Source organism: Pelobates fuscus, chromosome 8 (genome assembly GCF_036172605.1).
Source record: "Pelobates fuscus isolate aPelFus1 chromosome 8, aPelFus1.pri, whole genome shotgun sequence".
NCBI lineage: Eukaryota > Metazoa > Chordata > Amphibia > Anura > Pelobatidae > Pelobates > Pelobates fuscus.
In genome coordinates this window covers 104,704,092-104,721,591 of record NC_086324.1, presented here as the reverse complement: position 1 = coordinate 104,721,591, position 17,500 = coordinate 104,704,092, and the positions used below count along the sequence as shown (strand labels likewise).

The 17,500-nt window shown below is 37.7% G+C and overlaps 1 protein-coding gene across 2 annotated transcripts in view; it reads left to right on the top strand.

The window, feature by feature from the left end:
• The window catches only part of SF3B1 (splicing factor 3b subunit 1), an 83,179-nt gene extending 67,162 nt beyond the window's left edge, over nucleotides 1-16,017 (top strand). For both annotated transcript variants that reach the window (XM_063430212.1, XM_063430213.1), the window contains 19 exons: nucleotides 90-330; nucleotides 525-737; nucleotides 1,826-1,947; nucleotides 2,120-2,317; nucleotides 2,708-2,809; nucleotides 2,921-3,100; nucleotides 3,392-3,478; nucleotides 4,027-4,297; nucleotides 6,244-6,389; nucleotides 6,500-6,646; nucleotides 6,800-6,925; nucleotides 7,025-7,246; nucleotides 8,926-9,108; nucleotides 9,198-9,309; nucleotides 9,391-9,511; nucleotides 9,955-10,086; nucleotides 10,594-10,866; nucleotides 11,225-11,441; nucleotides 15,566-16,017. In XM_063430212.1, the coding sequence (XP_063286282.1) occupies nucleotides 90-330; nucleotides 525-737; nucleotides 1,826-1,947; nucleotides 2,120-2,317; nucleotides 2,708-2,809; nucleotides 2,921-3,100; nucleotides 3,392-3,478; nucleotides 4,027-4,297; nucleotides 6,244-6,389; nucleotides 6,500-6,646; nucleotides 6,800-6,925; nucleotides 7,025-7,246; nucleotides 8,926-9,108; nucleotides 9,198-9,309; nucleotides 9,391-9,511; nucleotides 9,955-10,086; nucleotides 10,594-10,866; nucleotides 11,225-11,441; nucleotides 15,566-15,724 (3,252 nt within the window). In that variant the 3' untranslated portion in view covers nucleotides 15,725-16,017. The remainder of the gene's footprint in view (nucleotides 1-89; nucleotides 331-524; nucleotides 738-1,825; nucleotides 1,948-2,119; nucleotides 2,318-2,707; nucleotides 2,810-2,920; nucleotides 3,101-3,391; nucleotides 3,479-4,026; nucleotides 4,298-6,243; nucleotides 6,390-6,499; nucleotides 6,647-6,799; nucleotides 6,926-7,024; nucleotides 7,247-8,925; nucleotides 9,109-9,197; nucleotides 9,310-9,390; nucleotides 9,512-9,954; nucleotides 10,087-10,593; nucleotides 10,867-11,224; nucleotides 11,442-15,565) is intronic.
• Nucleotides 16,018-17,500: the final 1,483 nt, after the last annotated feature.

Genomic DNA, 17,500 nt, shown 5'->3' with positions numbered 1-17,500 from the left:
GGATCACAAGAGGTTGTTATGCAGATCTAATTAATTAATTTTAAGAAATTTTAGATCAAAAGCTAATTATTTATTTTTCCTCTTGGAAGACTCCTGGGCACACTCCTTCTTCGTTAAGGTGGGATGAAACGCCTGGTCGATCAAAAGGAAACGAAACTCCTGGAGCCACACCAGGCTCAAAGATATGGGATCCTACTCCTAGTCATACACCAGCAGGTGCAGCAACACCAGGACGTGGTGACACACCAGGCCATGCAACTCCTGGACATGGGGGTGCAACATCCAGTGCACGGAAAAATCGTTGGGATGAGACCCCTAAAACAGAACGTGGTGAGTCTTCTCTCTAAATGGTCCGTTGTGTTTCTCTTTGTTTTTGTTTTTATATATAAGCTTTGCTTAATCCCTTAAGGACCAAACGTCTGGAATAAAAGGGAATCATGACATGTCAGACATGTCATGTGTCCTTAAGGGGTTAACAATCTGTGTATTTGGTTACCTCATTCATGGTACTATTCCCAATTTAGACACTCCTGGACACGGAAGTGGCTGGGCTGAGACTCCTCGCACGGATCGAGGGGGAGACTCTATTGGTGAAACTCCAACACCTGGAGCAAGTAAAAGAAAATCACGTTGGGATGAGACTCCAGCAAGTCAAATGGGTGGTAGCACTCCTGTTTTGACTCCTGGCAAAACACCAATTGGTACACCTGCTATGAACATGGCAACACCTACTCCAGGTAAGGTTTTTTTTATTTTATTTTTTATATTGGTTTACGGTTTTAAACTCTGGTTTTTGCGGATTTATTTAATTTTTGCAAGCCAAATATGCAGCATTCGTTATAGAGATAGCTTCCAATACTAAACCACATAAGCGTTTAAATCCAATATTTATCTGTGAAACATTGGATTGGAAACATACTAATTGGTTAGATAAACACACTTATATTATAATTATATAGTTTTACTGTTCTAGAGTGTTATTTAGATTTACAAAACAAAACTGGGAAACGTACTGGCAATCCTGCTTTTCCCTTGTTGTTCAGTCTTCCTGCTGCTACCTTGATGAGATCATCCGTATTCTTAGGTCTAAGCCAACACTTCCCATTGAATCCATTGCAAGGACTAACTTAAGACTTTTAATTATAGAAATTAACAGGGGAAGGTCTGCACATGAGCAAAAACACAGTCAGTTGCATGTGCAGTGTTTCCATTATGTAGGGCTTTAGGAGCTGATCACACAAATACTGAGGCGGCTCCTGCTGAATGCTAAACCACTAAATGCATTAACAAAGTGCTAATTTAAAAAAAAAAAAAAAAAAAAATTTTTTTTTTTAAATATTTCAAGTATTCATGTTTGTAGTGATAGCCTTTATTAGAGAATATTTGAAGGTTTTATACTTTCCTCTGGGTTCTTTTACTGACCGCCTAAATATGGGACAAGGTCATAGACCCTCCTCTAAGCAGTGCAAACTAACTCCTTGTGTTATTACTGATTTGAAATGTCATCCAATGCCTATACAGTAAATGGCCTGCAGGGAACCTAGACTGTAGGAAAGATAACAAACCAGTAGCCATTGCAGTTTTCCACATTATAATATTAATTATTCCTTGCTTCCTCTCGAAGAATGAGGCAAATCGTACTGCAAGTAGAAATTGTAGGAATATATTTAATGAATGTCCGTGTCCACTGCCCTTCCTCATGTGGCATTTTCAATTTGTTCAACAAGCTAAGTATGTCAAAGTAAAAAAATAAATAAAAAAATTCGACTATCATGTATGTATAAATTCATGATGCCTAAAAGTTTGTATTTATATTCTTCTTCAGGACACATTATGAGTATGACTCCTGAACAGCTTCAAGCATGGAGATGGGAGCGTGAAATTGATGAACGAAACCGCCCATTATCTGATGAAGAATTGGATGCAATGTTTCCAGAAGGGTACAAGGTAACATCCAATGTTTTGATTTTATTGATTGCATTTTAGGTTAGACTTTATAAAAGAATGTCACTGGTATAAAATGTCTTACAGTTGAGAAATAACCATGGAAACTAATTCTGATGCTATTTTATAATGATCAAGGGCAAGTTAAAAACAACAAATGATATTTTTATCCCAGGTTCTCCCCCCCCCTGCTGGGTATGTTCCTATTCGTACGCCAGCTCGGAAGCTGACTGCAACTCCAACACCTTTAGGAGGTTTGACTGGATTCCACATGCCTCAAGAAGATCGAACAATGAAAAGTGTCAGTGATCAACCATCTGGAAATCTACCATTCCTTAAACCTGATGATATCCAGTACTTTGACAAACTGCTGGTACGTTAAGTTCTGGTTGTTCATTTAATCCAAAAATAATTTCAAACAGTTTGAATGTTAACTTTTTTTTTTGTATATTACACTATAGGAATGCTGTACATATTCCACATTTCACTTATTGAAAGTAACCTTTAGACTAGGCTATTGCTGGATGGCTCACAAGTAAAACAGCCCAATATTATTTGCCATGGAAAACATAATTAAGTAAATGGAATATAAATAGGGTGCAACTATATTAAGGTTTTTTTTTAAATTATTTTACAAATTATAATTTTTTTGGTGGGAGGGGGTTGCTGCATTAAGATCCCGGTATAATGTGGAGTTGTGCCCTTGTTTTATTAAGAATTTGTCTTGAGGCATCTTCTAATGCACTTTTGTTCTTCATAATAGGTTGATGTTGATGAATCTACACTCAGTCCAGAGGAGCAAAAGGAAAGAAAAATAATGAAATTGCTGTTAAAAATAAAGAATGGCACACCTCCAATGAGGAAGGTATGTATTTTTTTTACTTTATATTATGGAAATCTACTAAAACACATTGCAGTCTACAAAGCTGAACATATCATAAATGTTGTTTTATTCATTTTTTTTTTTGTATTCTAGGCAGCATTGCGTCAGATTACTGATAAGGCTCGTGAGTTTGGAGCTGGTCCACTGTTCAATCAGATCTTGCCACTACTGATGTCTCCCACTCTTGAAGATCAGGAGCGTCACTTGCTTGTTAAAGTTATTGACCGTATCCTATATAAACTGGATGACCTTGTACGACCATATGTACATAAGGTATTCCAAAATAAATACATTTTCACAATAGTACATTTATTTGTATACAGTTAATGTGTTTAAACCATGTACAGGATTATTTAGCTGAAATGTGAAAGCATTGGCCGACTTAGAGTAGTTTTCCCAATTGTGCCATATCAACTTTAAATTTGGAATCCACTCTGAATTCTCCCTTTAGTGAAGAACCTTCTAAGTCTATTGCACAGTCATATTTGTCATATGTAAGTAATATCTGTCAGATATGTTGTAAAATTGCACAAACACATGTCATTTTGCTTTTCTTTATTCTAGATTCTTGTGGTTATTGAACCTCTGCTGATTGATGAAGATTACTATGCCCGAGTTGAAGGCAGAGAAATTATATCCAACTTGGCTAAGGTGATGTCTCCCTTTATAATGGCAACAAGTCTGTATTTTGCCTTCTATAACTCTATTTAACCATCTTTGTGGAAAATTTTGAAATGGTTTCTGACACATATGTAGTTAAACACACAGCACTAGTATTGTTTTGCAATCTTCAGTTCGATCACTTATAAATTAACACACAACTCCTATTTTTGAGTCCATATCTTCATTATGATAACAAAATAAAACCGACTACCCTCCTGTAACATCCGTTCATCAGAAATCTCTTCTATACATAACTTCCACTGAAACACAGTGTACACAGGTAACTATACATGCATGATAATCCATTATTTCGTCCTTAAGCGTTAATGGGAGGCACATACATAGAACAACCACAATAATTTCAATTCACTTGAAAGGACATTATAGTGGTTACTACTGGCTTCACTGTTCATTCATGTGCTGACTTATATCATGTACAGTAGTATGTTTTCTGCAATATATGCTTTACAGTTTGTCAGAATTAACAGACTAGGTTATTGAGGCATGGATTTGAGTATATATCTTTTATTTTTCAGGCTGCTGGTTTGGCTACTATGATTTCAACTATGAGACCTGATATTGACAACATGGATGAATATGTCCGTAATACAACAGCCCGAGCCTTTGCTGTTGTCGCTTCAGCTCTGGGCATTCCATCCTTGCTGCCTTTCTTGAAGGCTGTTTGTAAGAGTAAAAAATCCTGGCAGGCTCGTCACACTGGAATAAAGATTGTACAGCAAATTGCTATCCTTATGGGATGTGCAATTTTACCTCATCTGAGGAGTTTGGTGGAAATCATTGAACATGGTAAGCTTTGCTTTTTTTGTTTTTTATAATTGCTATTTTACAGTTTAAAGTTTTTTTCATAATAGTGTTTTAGTGGGAAATGAGGGACAGCACTAAATCTGGACCAAGAAAAACCTTCAAGAGGTCAGTTTAAAGTAGGCTTCAGCTTCTTTTTGTTAAACCGCTCAAATTGTTAACTCTGGTCCCCTGTGACCTGTGCACAGTCCCTTGCTTACAGTATTGCTAATGTGAATGTTATATTTATTGATTGAGGAGAGGGTAGAAGGATCTTATTAACATAATTGTATTTTTGTGTATATTCTAGTGTGACAGACATGATGAATGCGCTGATTAAATTACATTATGATTGTTATTATTAGTGTATATGTGTATATATATATATATATATATATGTGTATATATGTGTATATATGTGTATATATATATATGTATATATAATCACTCCAAGGACTTCATAAGTATTGTGAAAATATAACTTGGCTTTTATTCAGCAACTGCCACAAAGGATCAACTCAAGAAAATCGGTCTAGATGAAAATGCTTGTTCTTGGGTAGAACATTGGCTTGCAAAGAGTTGTCATTAATGTTAAATCTTCAAGCTGGACAGAGGTGGCAAGTGGTGTCCCTCAGGGGTCTGTTCTGGGACCCCTTCTATTTAACATGTTTATAAATGGTCTTGAAGAAAGCATTGAAAGTAATGTTTCAGTGTTTGCAGATTACACAAAACTCTGTAAAATAATACAATGTGAGCAAGATATTACTTTGCTGCAGAGGGATTTAGATAGACTGGGGGGCTGGGCACTCAAATGGCAGATGAAATTTAATGTTGAAAAATGCAAAGTTATGCACTTCGGCGTAAAGAATACACAAGCAACGTATACCCTTAATGGAAGCGAATTAGGGATAACAACACACGAAAAGGACTTGGGAATTGTTATAGACAACAAACTATGCAACAATGTGCAATGTCAATCAGCAGTGGCCAAGGCCAGTAAGGTATTGTCATGCATGAAAAGGGGTTTTCATTCTCGGGACGAGAACATCACTTTGCCTCTTTATAAATCACTGGTAAGACCATATATTGAATATGCTGTGCAATTTTGGGCACCTGTTCTAAAGAAGGATATTATGGCACTAGAAAAAGTGCAGAGGTGGGCTACAAAATTAATAAAAGGAATGGAACATATCAGCTATGAAGAAAGGTTAACAAATTTAAACCTATTTAGTTTAGAAAAACGTCGCCTGAGAGGGGATATGATAACATTATACAAATATATTCGGGGCCAATACAAACCATTGTGTGGAAATCTATTCACAAACCGAACTTTACATAGGACACAAGGCCATGCGTTTAGACTGGGCGGAAAAAGATTCCGTCTAAGGCAATGGAAAGGTTTTTTTACTGTAAGAACAATAAGGATGTGGAATTCTCTGCCTGAAGAAGTGGTTGTATCAGAGTTCATACAGATGTTCAAACAGCTACTAGATGCATACTTGCAGAAACAGAATATTCAAGGATATAATCTTTCAATGTAGGGTAATAACTGCTTGATCCAAGGATAAATCTGACTGCCATTCTGGGGTCAAGAAGGATTTTTTTTCCTAGCTTGCAAAATTGGAAGTGCTTCAAACTGTTTTTTTTTTTTTTTTGCCTTATTTTGGATCAACAGCAAAAAACAAATGTAAGGAAGGCTGAACTTGATGGACGCAAGTCTTTTTTCAGCTATGTAACTACGTAATAATATGTAACGTTTCAGTTCCAATTCAGGTCAGGATCCTGACGAAAGTTCTGAAACGTTGATCCTTTGTGGCAGTTGCTGAATAAAAGCCAAGTTATTTTTTCACAATACTTATGAAGTCCTTGGGGTGCTATATTAAAACAACATTTCTATTTATATTGCATATATATTATATAATAAAAAAATGTTTTTTTTTTTTTTTTTCTAGGTCTGGTTGATGAACAGCAGAAAGTGCGAACCATCAGTGCTTTGGCTATTGCTGCCTTGGCTGAGGCAGCTACGCCTTATGGTATTGAGTCATTTGATTCTGTACTAAAGCCATTGTGGAAAGGTATTAGGCAACACAGAGGAAAGGTAATAATAAAATGTTGTGATGAAAAAAATATTGTGTGCTGTCCAGTCTTCACTCCTCATATGTGTGCCTAATGTGCAATCAATCTCTTGTTTATTTGTTTTCTGAATAGGGTTTGGCTGCCTTCTTAAAGGCTATTGGTTACCTCATTCCTCTTATGGATGCAGAGTATGCAAACTACTATACCAGGGAAGTGATGTTGATTTTAATCAGAGAATTTCAGTCTCCTGATGAAGAAATGAAAAAAATTGTCCTAAAGGTAAATATTCCTGCTACGTTTAAACTTTGATACATGCTCTCCTGTGCTGAAAATATTTTAACTGAAGTCATTTTGGCAAGCAAGTAACAATTTTAAAGAATTTACCTGTTATTTATGTAAAGCTGTACTAAATTGTTTGGTCTATTCTTACAGGTGGTCAAGCAGTGTTGTGGCACAGATGGTGTAGAAGCAAATTACATTAAGACCGAAATTCTTCCTCCGTTCTTTAAGCATTTTTGGCAACACAGAATGGCATTAGACAGGCGGAACTACAGACAGGTAAAATCATGCACAGAAATTTTGCAACCCTTTTTTCGTATGAAATATGCAACTACCATCTTGTAACTTATTTTTTATTTTTTTGCAAATATTTTACAGCTGGTTGATACAACAGTTGAGCTTGCAAATAAAGTGGGAGCAGCTGAAATAATATCTAGAATTGTTGACGATTTAAAAGATGAAGCTGAGCAATATCGTAAAATGGTGATGGAAACAATAGAGAAAATAATGGGCAATCTTGGAGCCGCAGATATTGACCATAAACTAGAGGAACAGCTGATTGATGGAATACTGTATGCTTTCCAGGAACAAACTACTGAGGTAACTGTATTTTAATCATAGCCTACAATTTCCACAATTGCAAAAAAGATTAACGTGAGTAGAAACAGGGTTTCGAAGCATGGTCTTGTTACCAGTGGGGTACCTCAGGGATCTGTACTTGGACCCATTCTCTTTAATATTTTTATTAGTGATATTTCAGGTCTTGATGGTGAGGAATGTCTTTTGGCTGATACTAGGATATGTAACAGGGTTGATGTTTCAGGAGGGATAAGCCAAATGGCAAATGATTTACGTAAACAAGAAAAATGGTCGGAGTTGTGGCACCTGCCATTTAATGTGGATAAGTGCAAGATAATACATCTTGAGTGTAAAAACCCAAGGGCAGAGTACATATTTGATAGTCCTAATCAACATTGGAGGAAAGGGATTTAGACAGTGTAATAGAGCAGCAGGAAATGCTAGCAGAATGCTTTGTTGTATAGGGAGAGGCTCATGCCATTGTACAGAACACTGGTGAGACCTCACTTGGAGTATTGTACGCAGTACTGGAGACCATATCTGCAGAATGATATTCATACTTTAAAGAGAGTTCAGAGAAGGGCTACTAAACTGGTTCATGGATTGCAGGATAAAACTTACAAGGAAAGGTTAAAGGAACTTAACATGTATAGCTTGGAGAAAAGGCGAGACAGGGGGGATACGATCGTAACATCTAAATACATAAAGGGAATCAACACAGTAAAAGAGGAAACTAAATTTAAAAGAAGAAAAACTACCACAACAAGAGAACATTAATTATCTTAAATTAGAGGGGCAAAGGTTTAAAAATATCAGGAAGTATTCCTATACTGAGAGGGTAGTAGTGGATGCATGGAATAGCCTCCAGCTGAAGTGGTAGAGGTTAACACGGTGAAGGAGTTTAAGCATGCGTGGGATAGGCATAAGGCTATCCCAGCTATAAGATAAAGGACTAATGAAAGTATCTAGAACATTGGGCATACTAGATGTGCCGAATGGTTCTTATCTGCCGTCACATGCTATGTTTCTATGTAATTTAAAAATAATTTTATATATACACTCTCTCTGTTTTCCCCACCCCCTAGTGTTGCTGTTTTACATGGAGAGCAGCTGAGCTAAATCTATGACTGGTGTACCGTATAGCTTAACTGGGCTTGTCTTTTAAGTACCATATCAAATATACCCCTGAGTTTTATGTGTTCATTTTTCTTATTAATTTCAAGTCATACTAACTACCAAATTTCATATTACAGTATTATTTATCTCCCCACCTATAGTACAGCTGATTAAATTTTGTTTAGACAATGACTTAAAAGGACATTCCACTGTCCTAAACTAATATACTATTTAGTAGATATACCCCAAATGCAAAAAATGATGCATTTAATTTTGCATGTTTTTCTTTTGGGGTTATATCTAAAAACATCTAGCAAATGCTGCAGATCTCGTCAGACTTCCCAATGTAGTTCAACGATAAGTATTTCAATGATATGTGTTTGAGGGGGGGTTGGGGTTATAAAATGCCTTAAAAAAAAGCCCTTCAAAGTACTCTAGGTGTGTATTGTGTTCCTTTTAATGTTTTAGACTACCTGACAGGCAACCTTCATTAACACATATTTTACATTTCAGTGATATTTTTCTTTTCTTTTTATCACTGCTAGAATGACCTCTCAAAAACCCAGACTTTATTTTCATTTTAGGATTCGGTGATGTTAAATGGTTTTGGCACGGTTGTAAATGCTCTTGGAAAGAGAGTGAAACCTTACCTACCCCAGATCTGTGGTACAGTCCTGTGGCGTTTGAATAACAAATCTGCGAAAGTGAGGCAACAGGCGGCTGATTTGATATCTCGTACTGCAGTTGTGATGAAGACATGTCAAGAGGTAAGTTATGTTAAGCTTATACATGGTTTTGTGCTCTTCTGAAGTTTTTATATTTTCTGCAGCACATTTATATTTGCTTTTTATTTTAGGAAAAATTAATGGGTCATTTGGGTGTTGTCTTGTATGAATATCTTGGAGAAGAATACCCTGAAGTTCTTGGAAGCATTTTAGGAGCACTGAAAGCAATTGTCAATGTCATAGGTAATTATGTAAACAGTATACCATAATTATTGGGCTGTATGTACATATGTAGATACTCAATATTAAATTCTTGTTTATTAGGAATGCATAAAATGACTCCACCTATAAAGGATCTGTTGCCAAGGCTTACACCAATTCTGAAGAACAGGCATGAAAAAGTGCAAGAAAACTGCATTGATCTTGTTGGGCGCATCGCTGACAGGTTGGTTAACCTATGTATGCAACTTTGTACACAAACAATAGCTTTGTAATGACACACACAACCTGCTGTTATAGCAAACTTTAAATATCTTCTTGTGAATTTAAACTTATATTAAAGAGATTAAACCGACATTATATGACAGTCTTTCAGTAAATCTTCCAATGTAAAAAGTGTTTTTGCCAATAACTGTACATTATTCTAAGAACTCTAAAGAATGTGAAGCGTAATTACAAGGAGGCATAAATGTGGTTGGATGACGCAATGGCTTTTAAAAACACTTCTTACGAAGCCTGTCTAGAAATTCCATACCATTTAGTTACTTTCCCACGTGTGTCCACCGAACTGCTGCATCTACTGAGCAAACCGCTTCCTTGCTTGTTTAGGCTTTATATTTTGTTTCAATATAACTTCTAGCCACTGTAATCAAATATTTTTGTCAACAGGGGAGCAGAATATGTGTCTGCAAGAGAGTGGATGAGGATTTGTTTTGAACTGCTCGAGCTGCTAAAGGCTCACAAAAAAGCTATTCGAAGAGCAACTGTGAATACTTTTGGTTATATTGCAAAAGCAATTGGGTGAGTAATTTCTATATTCCTTGGTTACTAAGAAAATTAATATTTTTTTTGTTTGGGTAGATTTTTTGTAAAGTGATATCCTCGATTGATATGCAGTGTACATGCACACATCTCGTTGATATTTATAACTAACAAAGAAAATAAACGTTTGTGGTCCAAATATTGTATTAAAAGTTAGATCTGTATGCATTTGAAAAAAAATATGGATAAAATTGCTAAGACAAAGGATGCCTTTAGATATATTATATTTCTGTTTCATAAAACTTTATAAAGATCAAAATAGTGTATGATCAGGCTTAAAATTTCCAATAGTCATTTTCAAGGCAAGTAGAACATTACCCCTGGTGAATAAATTATGGCTTGCAGTGACAAATGCCCTTGAAGCCTGGGTAAGTAGGACATTACCTCAAATTGATTGTTCTGGATGACCTTGCTTTAAGTGACAATTCTATGGCCCGTAACATTTTATTTATATTTTAAAAAATATATATATTTTTTTTTTTTTAGGCCTCATGATGTGCTTGCTACTCTTCTCAATAACCTGAAAGTCCAAGAAAGACAAAACAGAGTGTGTACTACAGTAGCCATTGCTATTGTAGCTGAGACCTGTTCACCATTCACAGTTCTACCTGCTCTTATGAATGAATATAGAGTGCCAGAACTTAATGTACAGAATGGAGTATTAAAATCTCTCTCCTTCCTGTTTGAGTACATTGGAGAAATGGGAAAAGATTACATTTATGCTGTAACACCACTGCTGGAAGACGCTTTAATGGACAGGTACAGAGCGCTATGGTTCGAGAACGTAAAAAAAAAGCACCTTGTCTTTCATATAACATGCAGATTGCAAAAGTTATGCTATACGGGAGTTTGTTTAATTATAAGGGGTACAGTTTGCAGAGAGGTGCAAGAAAGGAACAAAATCCTTGTTTGTGTATAATTAGAGAAGTGCCTTTTGTTTTTTAAGTAAAGTGATACTTGTTCTAATACCATAGCATAGGGGAATATAAAAGATTCTGCTGCTTCAGTAAAACTCTGCAAGAAGAATATTCTGTCTGGTATCACTTCATGATAAACACTATTCATCAGATACTAGTAATCTGTGTTCTAACCATTACTACTACTTTTCTTTATTCAGGGATCTTGTACATAGACAGACTGCCAGTGCAGTAGTTCAGCATATGTCTCTTGGTGTGTACGGATTTGGATGTGAAGACTCGTTGAACCACTTACTAAATTATGTGTGGCCCAATGTGTTTGAGACTTCTCCCCATGTAATCCAAGCAGTTATGGGGGCTCTTGAGGGTCTCAGGGTTGCTATTGGGCCTTGCCGAATGCTACAGTATTGCTTACAGGTAATTCATATATCTTAAACACCCTTTTGTTCCCCAAAAAAACACAAACATTTTATATGTATGTGTGGACTTGTAGTGTGTTTTGGTTTTTTTCCATTTAGGTTTGATACTAAGGTTGTTTGAAATGCATGTGATATTAATTATATTTCTCCATTCTTGTGAGACAGAATGTCTGGTTTGGACAAGTGAAATGTATGTTGTATTTTTTTATAAACAAAATGCATATTGAAGATAAGCCAATACAATTTTTAAATTCATGAAAAATGTTGCCTGAGAACTGAAATGGCTTAAGTAGAGCAAAATTTCAAAAAGCCCTTTAGTACATCTACAAATATGGCAAATTTGAAGAAGAAATCATTTCTGTTGAACATGAATACACACAATTTATTTAGTAAGCTTTTTACTTGTGACTGTGTTGAATATAAAAAAATAAGCAGTTTAATTCTTTTAAAAAATCCATAAGTTCAATACCGCACTCAAACATATGAATTTATGAAAAGAGTTGAAAGTCAATTGATGTATATGCAAAAAAGAAAAATGTATTTATTATACAAATTATGTACACCAATTCATGGGTAATGTGCGAATCACCGTAGTAATTTGATATTTTTATGAATTCATTGATTTTACAGACTTTATAGTATATACATCCCAGAATATGTACAATTATTTACAGTCTACATACACAATCTAAATCGAGTTGGATAGTTCATTGTTGTTCAAATGGATCCGCCGCTAAATAGTTCTCTGTTTAAAAAAAATGTATATATAACACAGAAAAAATGAAAAAAATAAAATATATGAACAAGAGACAAATATGGAAAAAAGGAAAAATTGAGAGAAATTTATTGAATGTTCAATGTATATACGTAAAAAAAGCTGGTTGGATCTCACCAATTGAGGATTGCAATCCCAGACTTCAAATTATCCAATAGTAGTAGGATGTCCAATAGTTGTTAAATAAGGTGTAACACCAGAGTCCCTTGATATGCAGACCGGGAAACCAGGGTAGACTCCTACAGTGGGTATGTCCAATATCAGAACTCCTCCTTGTTGCTAGGCTGTGCTGGGCATGTATAGCTGCTTGGTTGCTCTCACTCACGTCCTGCTCAATATGCTCAGTATGTAACCGCTGGGCTGTGCGCTCGGGACGAACCAGTCCCCTTCAATGGCCCCTGTCACAGCATGGGAAACCAGGGTAGGCTCCTACAGTGGGTATGTCCAATATCAGAACTCCTCCTTGTTGCTAGGCTGTGCTGAGCATGTATAGCTGCTTGGCTGCTCTCACTCACGTCCTGCTCAATATGCTCAGTATGTAACCGCTTGGCTGCGCGCTCAGGACGAACCAGTCCCTTCAATGGCCCCTGTGACATGCTGTGACAGGGGCCATTGAAGTGGACTGGTTCGTCCCGAGCGCACAGCCCAGCGGTTACATACTGAGCATATTGAGCAGGACGTGAGTGAGAGCAACCAAGCAGCTATACATGCCCAGCACAGCCTAGCAACAAGGAGGAGTTCTGATATTGGACATACCCACTGTAGGAGCCTACCCTGGTTTCCCGGTCTGCATATCAAGGGACTCTGGTGTTACACCTTATTTAACAACTATTGGACATCCTCCTACGAAGTCTGGGATTGCAATCCTCAATTGGTGAGATCCAACCAACTTTTTTTTCCCTTTTCTTCTTTTTTTTTTCTGTATATACATTGAACATTCAATTATATTTTTTTTCACTTTATTTTTTCTTTTTTTTTTCTGTGTTGTATATACGTTTTTCTAAACATAGAGAACTATTAAGCGGTGGATCCATTTGAACATCAATGAACTATCGAACTCTATTTAGATTGGGTATATAGACTGTAAATAACTGTACATATTCGGGGATGTATATACTATGAAGTCTGTAAAATCAATGAATTCCTAAGGATATCATCAAATTACTACGGTGATTCGCACATTACCCATGAATTGGTGTACATAATTAGTATAATTATTTTTTTCTTTTTTGCATATACATCAATTGACTTTCAACTCTTTTCATAAATTCATATATTTGAGTGCGGTATTGAACTTGTGGATTTTTTTTTTATTATTTTGAGGTTATGGGGAATACCTCCAATACCAGCACCAACCAGTAGAAGAGTGCCAGCACATTCTATGTTTTTTGTAAAGTTTAATTCTTTGTTTTAGCATCTAGCAGAACAGAGGTTAATCTTTGGACTGCTCAACATAGTCTAATCTAAATATTGTTAAACGTGTTTTTTTTTTGTTTTTGTTTTTTTTAAATGTAACGCACCAAGCATTAGAGCCTGCTGTAGTAGTCATGGAGCATGATTGTCCTGGCACACTCCCAGACCAATTACCTTGGTCCATCCAGAGTGGGTGTACATCGCTACCAAACTATGTATTTAAATGACCACTATAGTGCCAGGAAAACAAACTTTCCTGGCACTATAGGGTTATTAGGTCCCCCCCACCATCATTGCTCCCCTCATGCTTGGTGCTGGTGACCCCTCCTGCCGATGTCAGCACCAAATGCACGCATTCAAACTGCCCATTGAAAAGCTTTACTCAATGCTTTCTTATGGACGTCAGCATCTTCTCACTGTGATTTTCACAGTGAGAATCGCGGAAGTGGCCTCTATTGGCTGTCAGTGAAACAGCCACTAGAGGCTGGATTAACCCTAGTGTAAATGTAACGGAGCTCCCTGTGCCCCGGCTGGGTACCTCCACCAAGGACCGCTTCCTAGCTGGAACAGGGGACAAACTGCAGCACTTCTGCCCACAGTTGCCGTGGCTTGACTGGGTGCCATGGAACCGCTCCTTCCTGGAGCCGAATGGGCTCCAGGAAGTCATTACAAGGACTTTCCCCATTGAATCCCCTGCAAGCAGGAACAGCAGACACAGGAGTAAATTTTCTTTCCCTCCAATAACAGGACGACACAATTTTGGAGTGTAAGCTGGAATAGCATTTTAATGGAGGCACACTGGCCTTTTATGCAAGTTTCCCAACAAGGGTGACACCCAGGTGGGCCTTGTTGGGCACAGGGGCACAAAGTAAACAAACCAATAAACAGTCATGCAGCAAGACACTCCCATACATAAACAATAGAAACCCTCCTCTGTGCTTAGGAGATAATTAAATCAGGAACTGTACTATCTAACCTAATTATCTACAAGCACAGAAAAACATACCATTTTATGAAACACCAAAAAGTACATTAAAAACACACAAAATCCCATAGTCATCCCCTGATAGCCCCGATCTGGGTGAACAACATATCCAAAAATCGGTTCAGGGATTCAGGAATTTCCTGGAAGCCATAGTTTTGACCGGCCGCAAACATGGCCCTATGCCCAAAACCGTTCCAGGATAATCGGTGCTAACAGTCGATCAAGTTCGGTAGTCTCTTACAGGTTTCCCTGCAGGGCCCATAGTCTGTGGGCAGGAGGCTGGCAAGCAGGCTTCTCCAGGAGCTCGTGGCAAACTTGGGTAAAAAGGGGAGTTTGCCACAGTAAGCACTGCTGTTTTCAGCTGTGGCGTTTAAACTAGAGGGACCTGGCACCCAGACCACTTCATTGAGCTGAAGTGGTCTAGGTGCCTATAGTGGTCCTTTGAAACGTTCATAGCCTGTTAGACTATTTTCTCATATAAGGTGTCTGGGCCCTCCTGGTACTCTAACCACTACAATGTGGAGTAGTATTGCTTAGTTTTCATTTTAATGTAAAGTTTTTGTATTGGCATTGCAGTGGGGTTGTTCTTTGTATACACTGCACACCTATAGTGGGATTTAGAAGTTTGTGCCAGCATTTTCAATGCAGTATTTTGTTGGCATTGAGAAATTGTTTTATTTCAGTGAGATACGTGTATTGAAGTATGTATTTCTTCTTTCTAGGATACTTGTTTTACTTTGAGCTAACTACTTCCTGGTAATATCCCTGAATGCATTTAATATTGCCATTCAAATTACACTGCCAGTACATATACATCAATGTGGATTTTATATATTTTGTTTCTCTCCATAGGCTCAGTTTTAGTGCATATCAATTGCTGTACATGGTTATACCATTGTTATTGTATAACAAATTCATAAATTTGTTTTTTGTTTTTCGTTTTGTTTAGGGCCTCTTTCATCCTGCAAGAAAGGTTAGAGATGTATATTGGAAGATCTACAATTCAATATACATTGGTTCACAAGATGCTCTCATAGCTCATTATCCTCGGATCTACAATGATGAAAAGAATACCTATATTCGCTATGAACTTGATTACATCTTATAAAAATATGGAGTCCCCTTTTTTTTTTTTTGCCACCGTTTCTATATTAACTTTGAATTTGATGTAAAATTAAATTTATTGCTCACTAGTGTTGATGGTCACATAGACAAATGTCATGCCGCATGATTTATTTTAGAAGCAGCCTGTTTCGATGTAAACTCTTAACAGTAGTGGCCATAAAACCAGTAGTTTGTCTCCTGAACAGGTCAGTTTTTGGTCCATCTACATAGTCAAACATCATTCCTAGTGTTTAAAAAGAAAGTGTATTTGGGAAATAAACTTTTTTATGTATAAAATGTGGGTCTTATTTGTTCAATGAAAAAAAGTTTTTTATGAGGTTTTTTTTGTGTGTGTGTGAGGGTTAATAAACAGATTCTAAACATGAGTTTACGCAATACCTTCTTTCCTTACTTGGATAAGTAATGTAACGGAGCTCCGTGTACTCCGACCGAGTACTCTCCGTTGGTGGATGCTCCTAGCGCTCTCAGAGGACTACAAGCACTGCAGACGACACCACAACCACCGCAGGCTCCACAACCGCCGTAGCTTAACTGGAGCCGCGCCGTCTTCCTTCCACCCTGGATCGGCTTCTGTCCTCCAGGACCGTTTGGGGAAGACCTCTCCTCCAGGAGAGCGTAACAGGAACAAGCTCTTAAAAGAGCTAAGTGATTAAGAGCTCAGGGGAATATGCAGCGCATAGCAATCCCCAGTGTGATATAGCAGTTCCCTCCAATAACGAGACAAGGCTACGTATTGAGGGTCAGAAGAGGTCTGAGGACTGGAACACCCAGCCTGCTTTTTATTAGGATAAGGTACACACAGGACACTCCCAGGGGGAGGATGAAATTAACCAATAACAGCATAGTACAGCCCACAGGTTCCCTCCCCTCAGATAAACAGTTAAACCAATTATTACATACAATAAAAATACAGTTTTCACATACACACTGTAACTTTAAAACCATACATCCAATTTCAATAAAAGTTGCATATTCAGACTCAGCATACATCAAACATAAACACTTCCAAAAACCGGCCAAATCCCTCCTGTGGATCAAAAGTTAGCTGGAAGTCCTTTATGACCGACCGCAAGCACAATTTCCTGCCCAAAACAGTTCCATAGATTTGGGCTGTGCGGCTGGTCAATTTCATGCGGAAAAACGACTAAGTCCCATTTCGAACGGGACTTAGTCTCTGGAGCTGCAAGTTCAGTATGGGAGAAGGTAAGGGTCAGCGGTGTTCGGCAAAATGTGTAGCCGATTTTAGTTCCACAGAATCGTTAGCATACACCGCTGACCGCATTCGAATGACTAAAATGGCCGCCGCCACGTGTTCGGCTGCCGAATGGCGGCCACCCAGCGCTCGGCAATTAACCTGCAGTAACCTCACAGCCTGAGAGGTAAATTGCCTGCACACTTTAACTTCTGGGTGGTCCGCCTGTGTGGTACTTGGTTCAGTAAGCCCTATTTACTGAACCAAGTGGGAGAGAGCCAGGGGCAAGTTATTTTACAGGTCTGGGGACATAGTCTTAAAGGGGTATTGTTCAGCAAAGTCACAATATGTCCCCAGACGGTTCTTAAAGGGCCATACACACCCAATAAATGTTAATAAGTTTTCAGGGGCACAATCTTCCAGGGGCCATAGTCATGAGGCAGGAGGCTGGCAAACATGTTTCTCCACAATCCAGGGAAGCAGGGCAATTTCTCATTTAAAGGGCCAGTTACAAATAGCGATTTGTAACAAGTAACATTCTATGAACTTTACCATCTTTAACAGAAT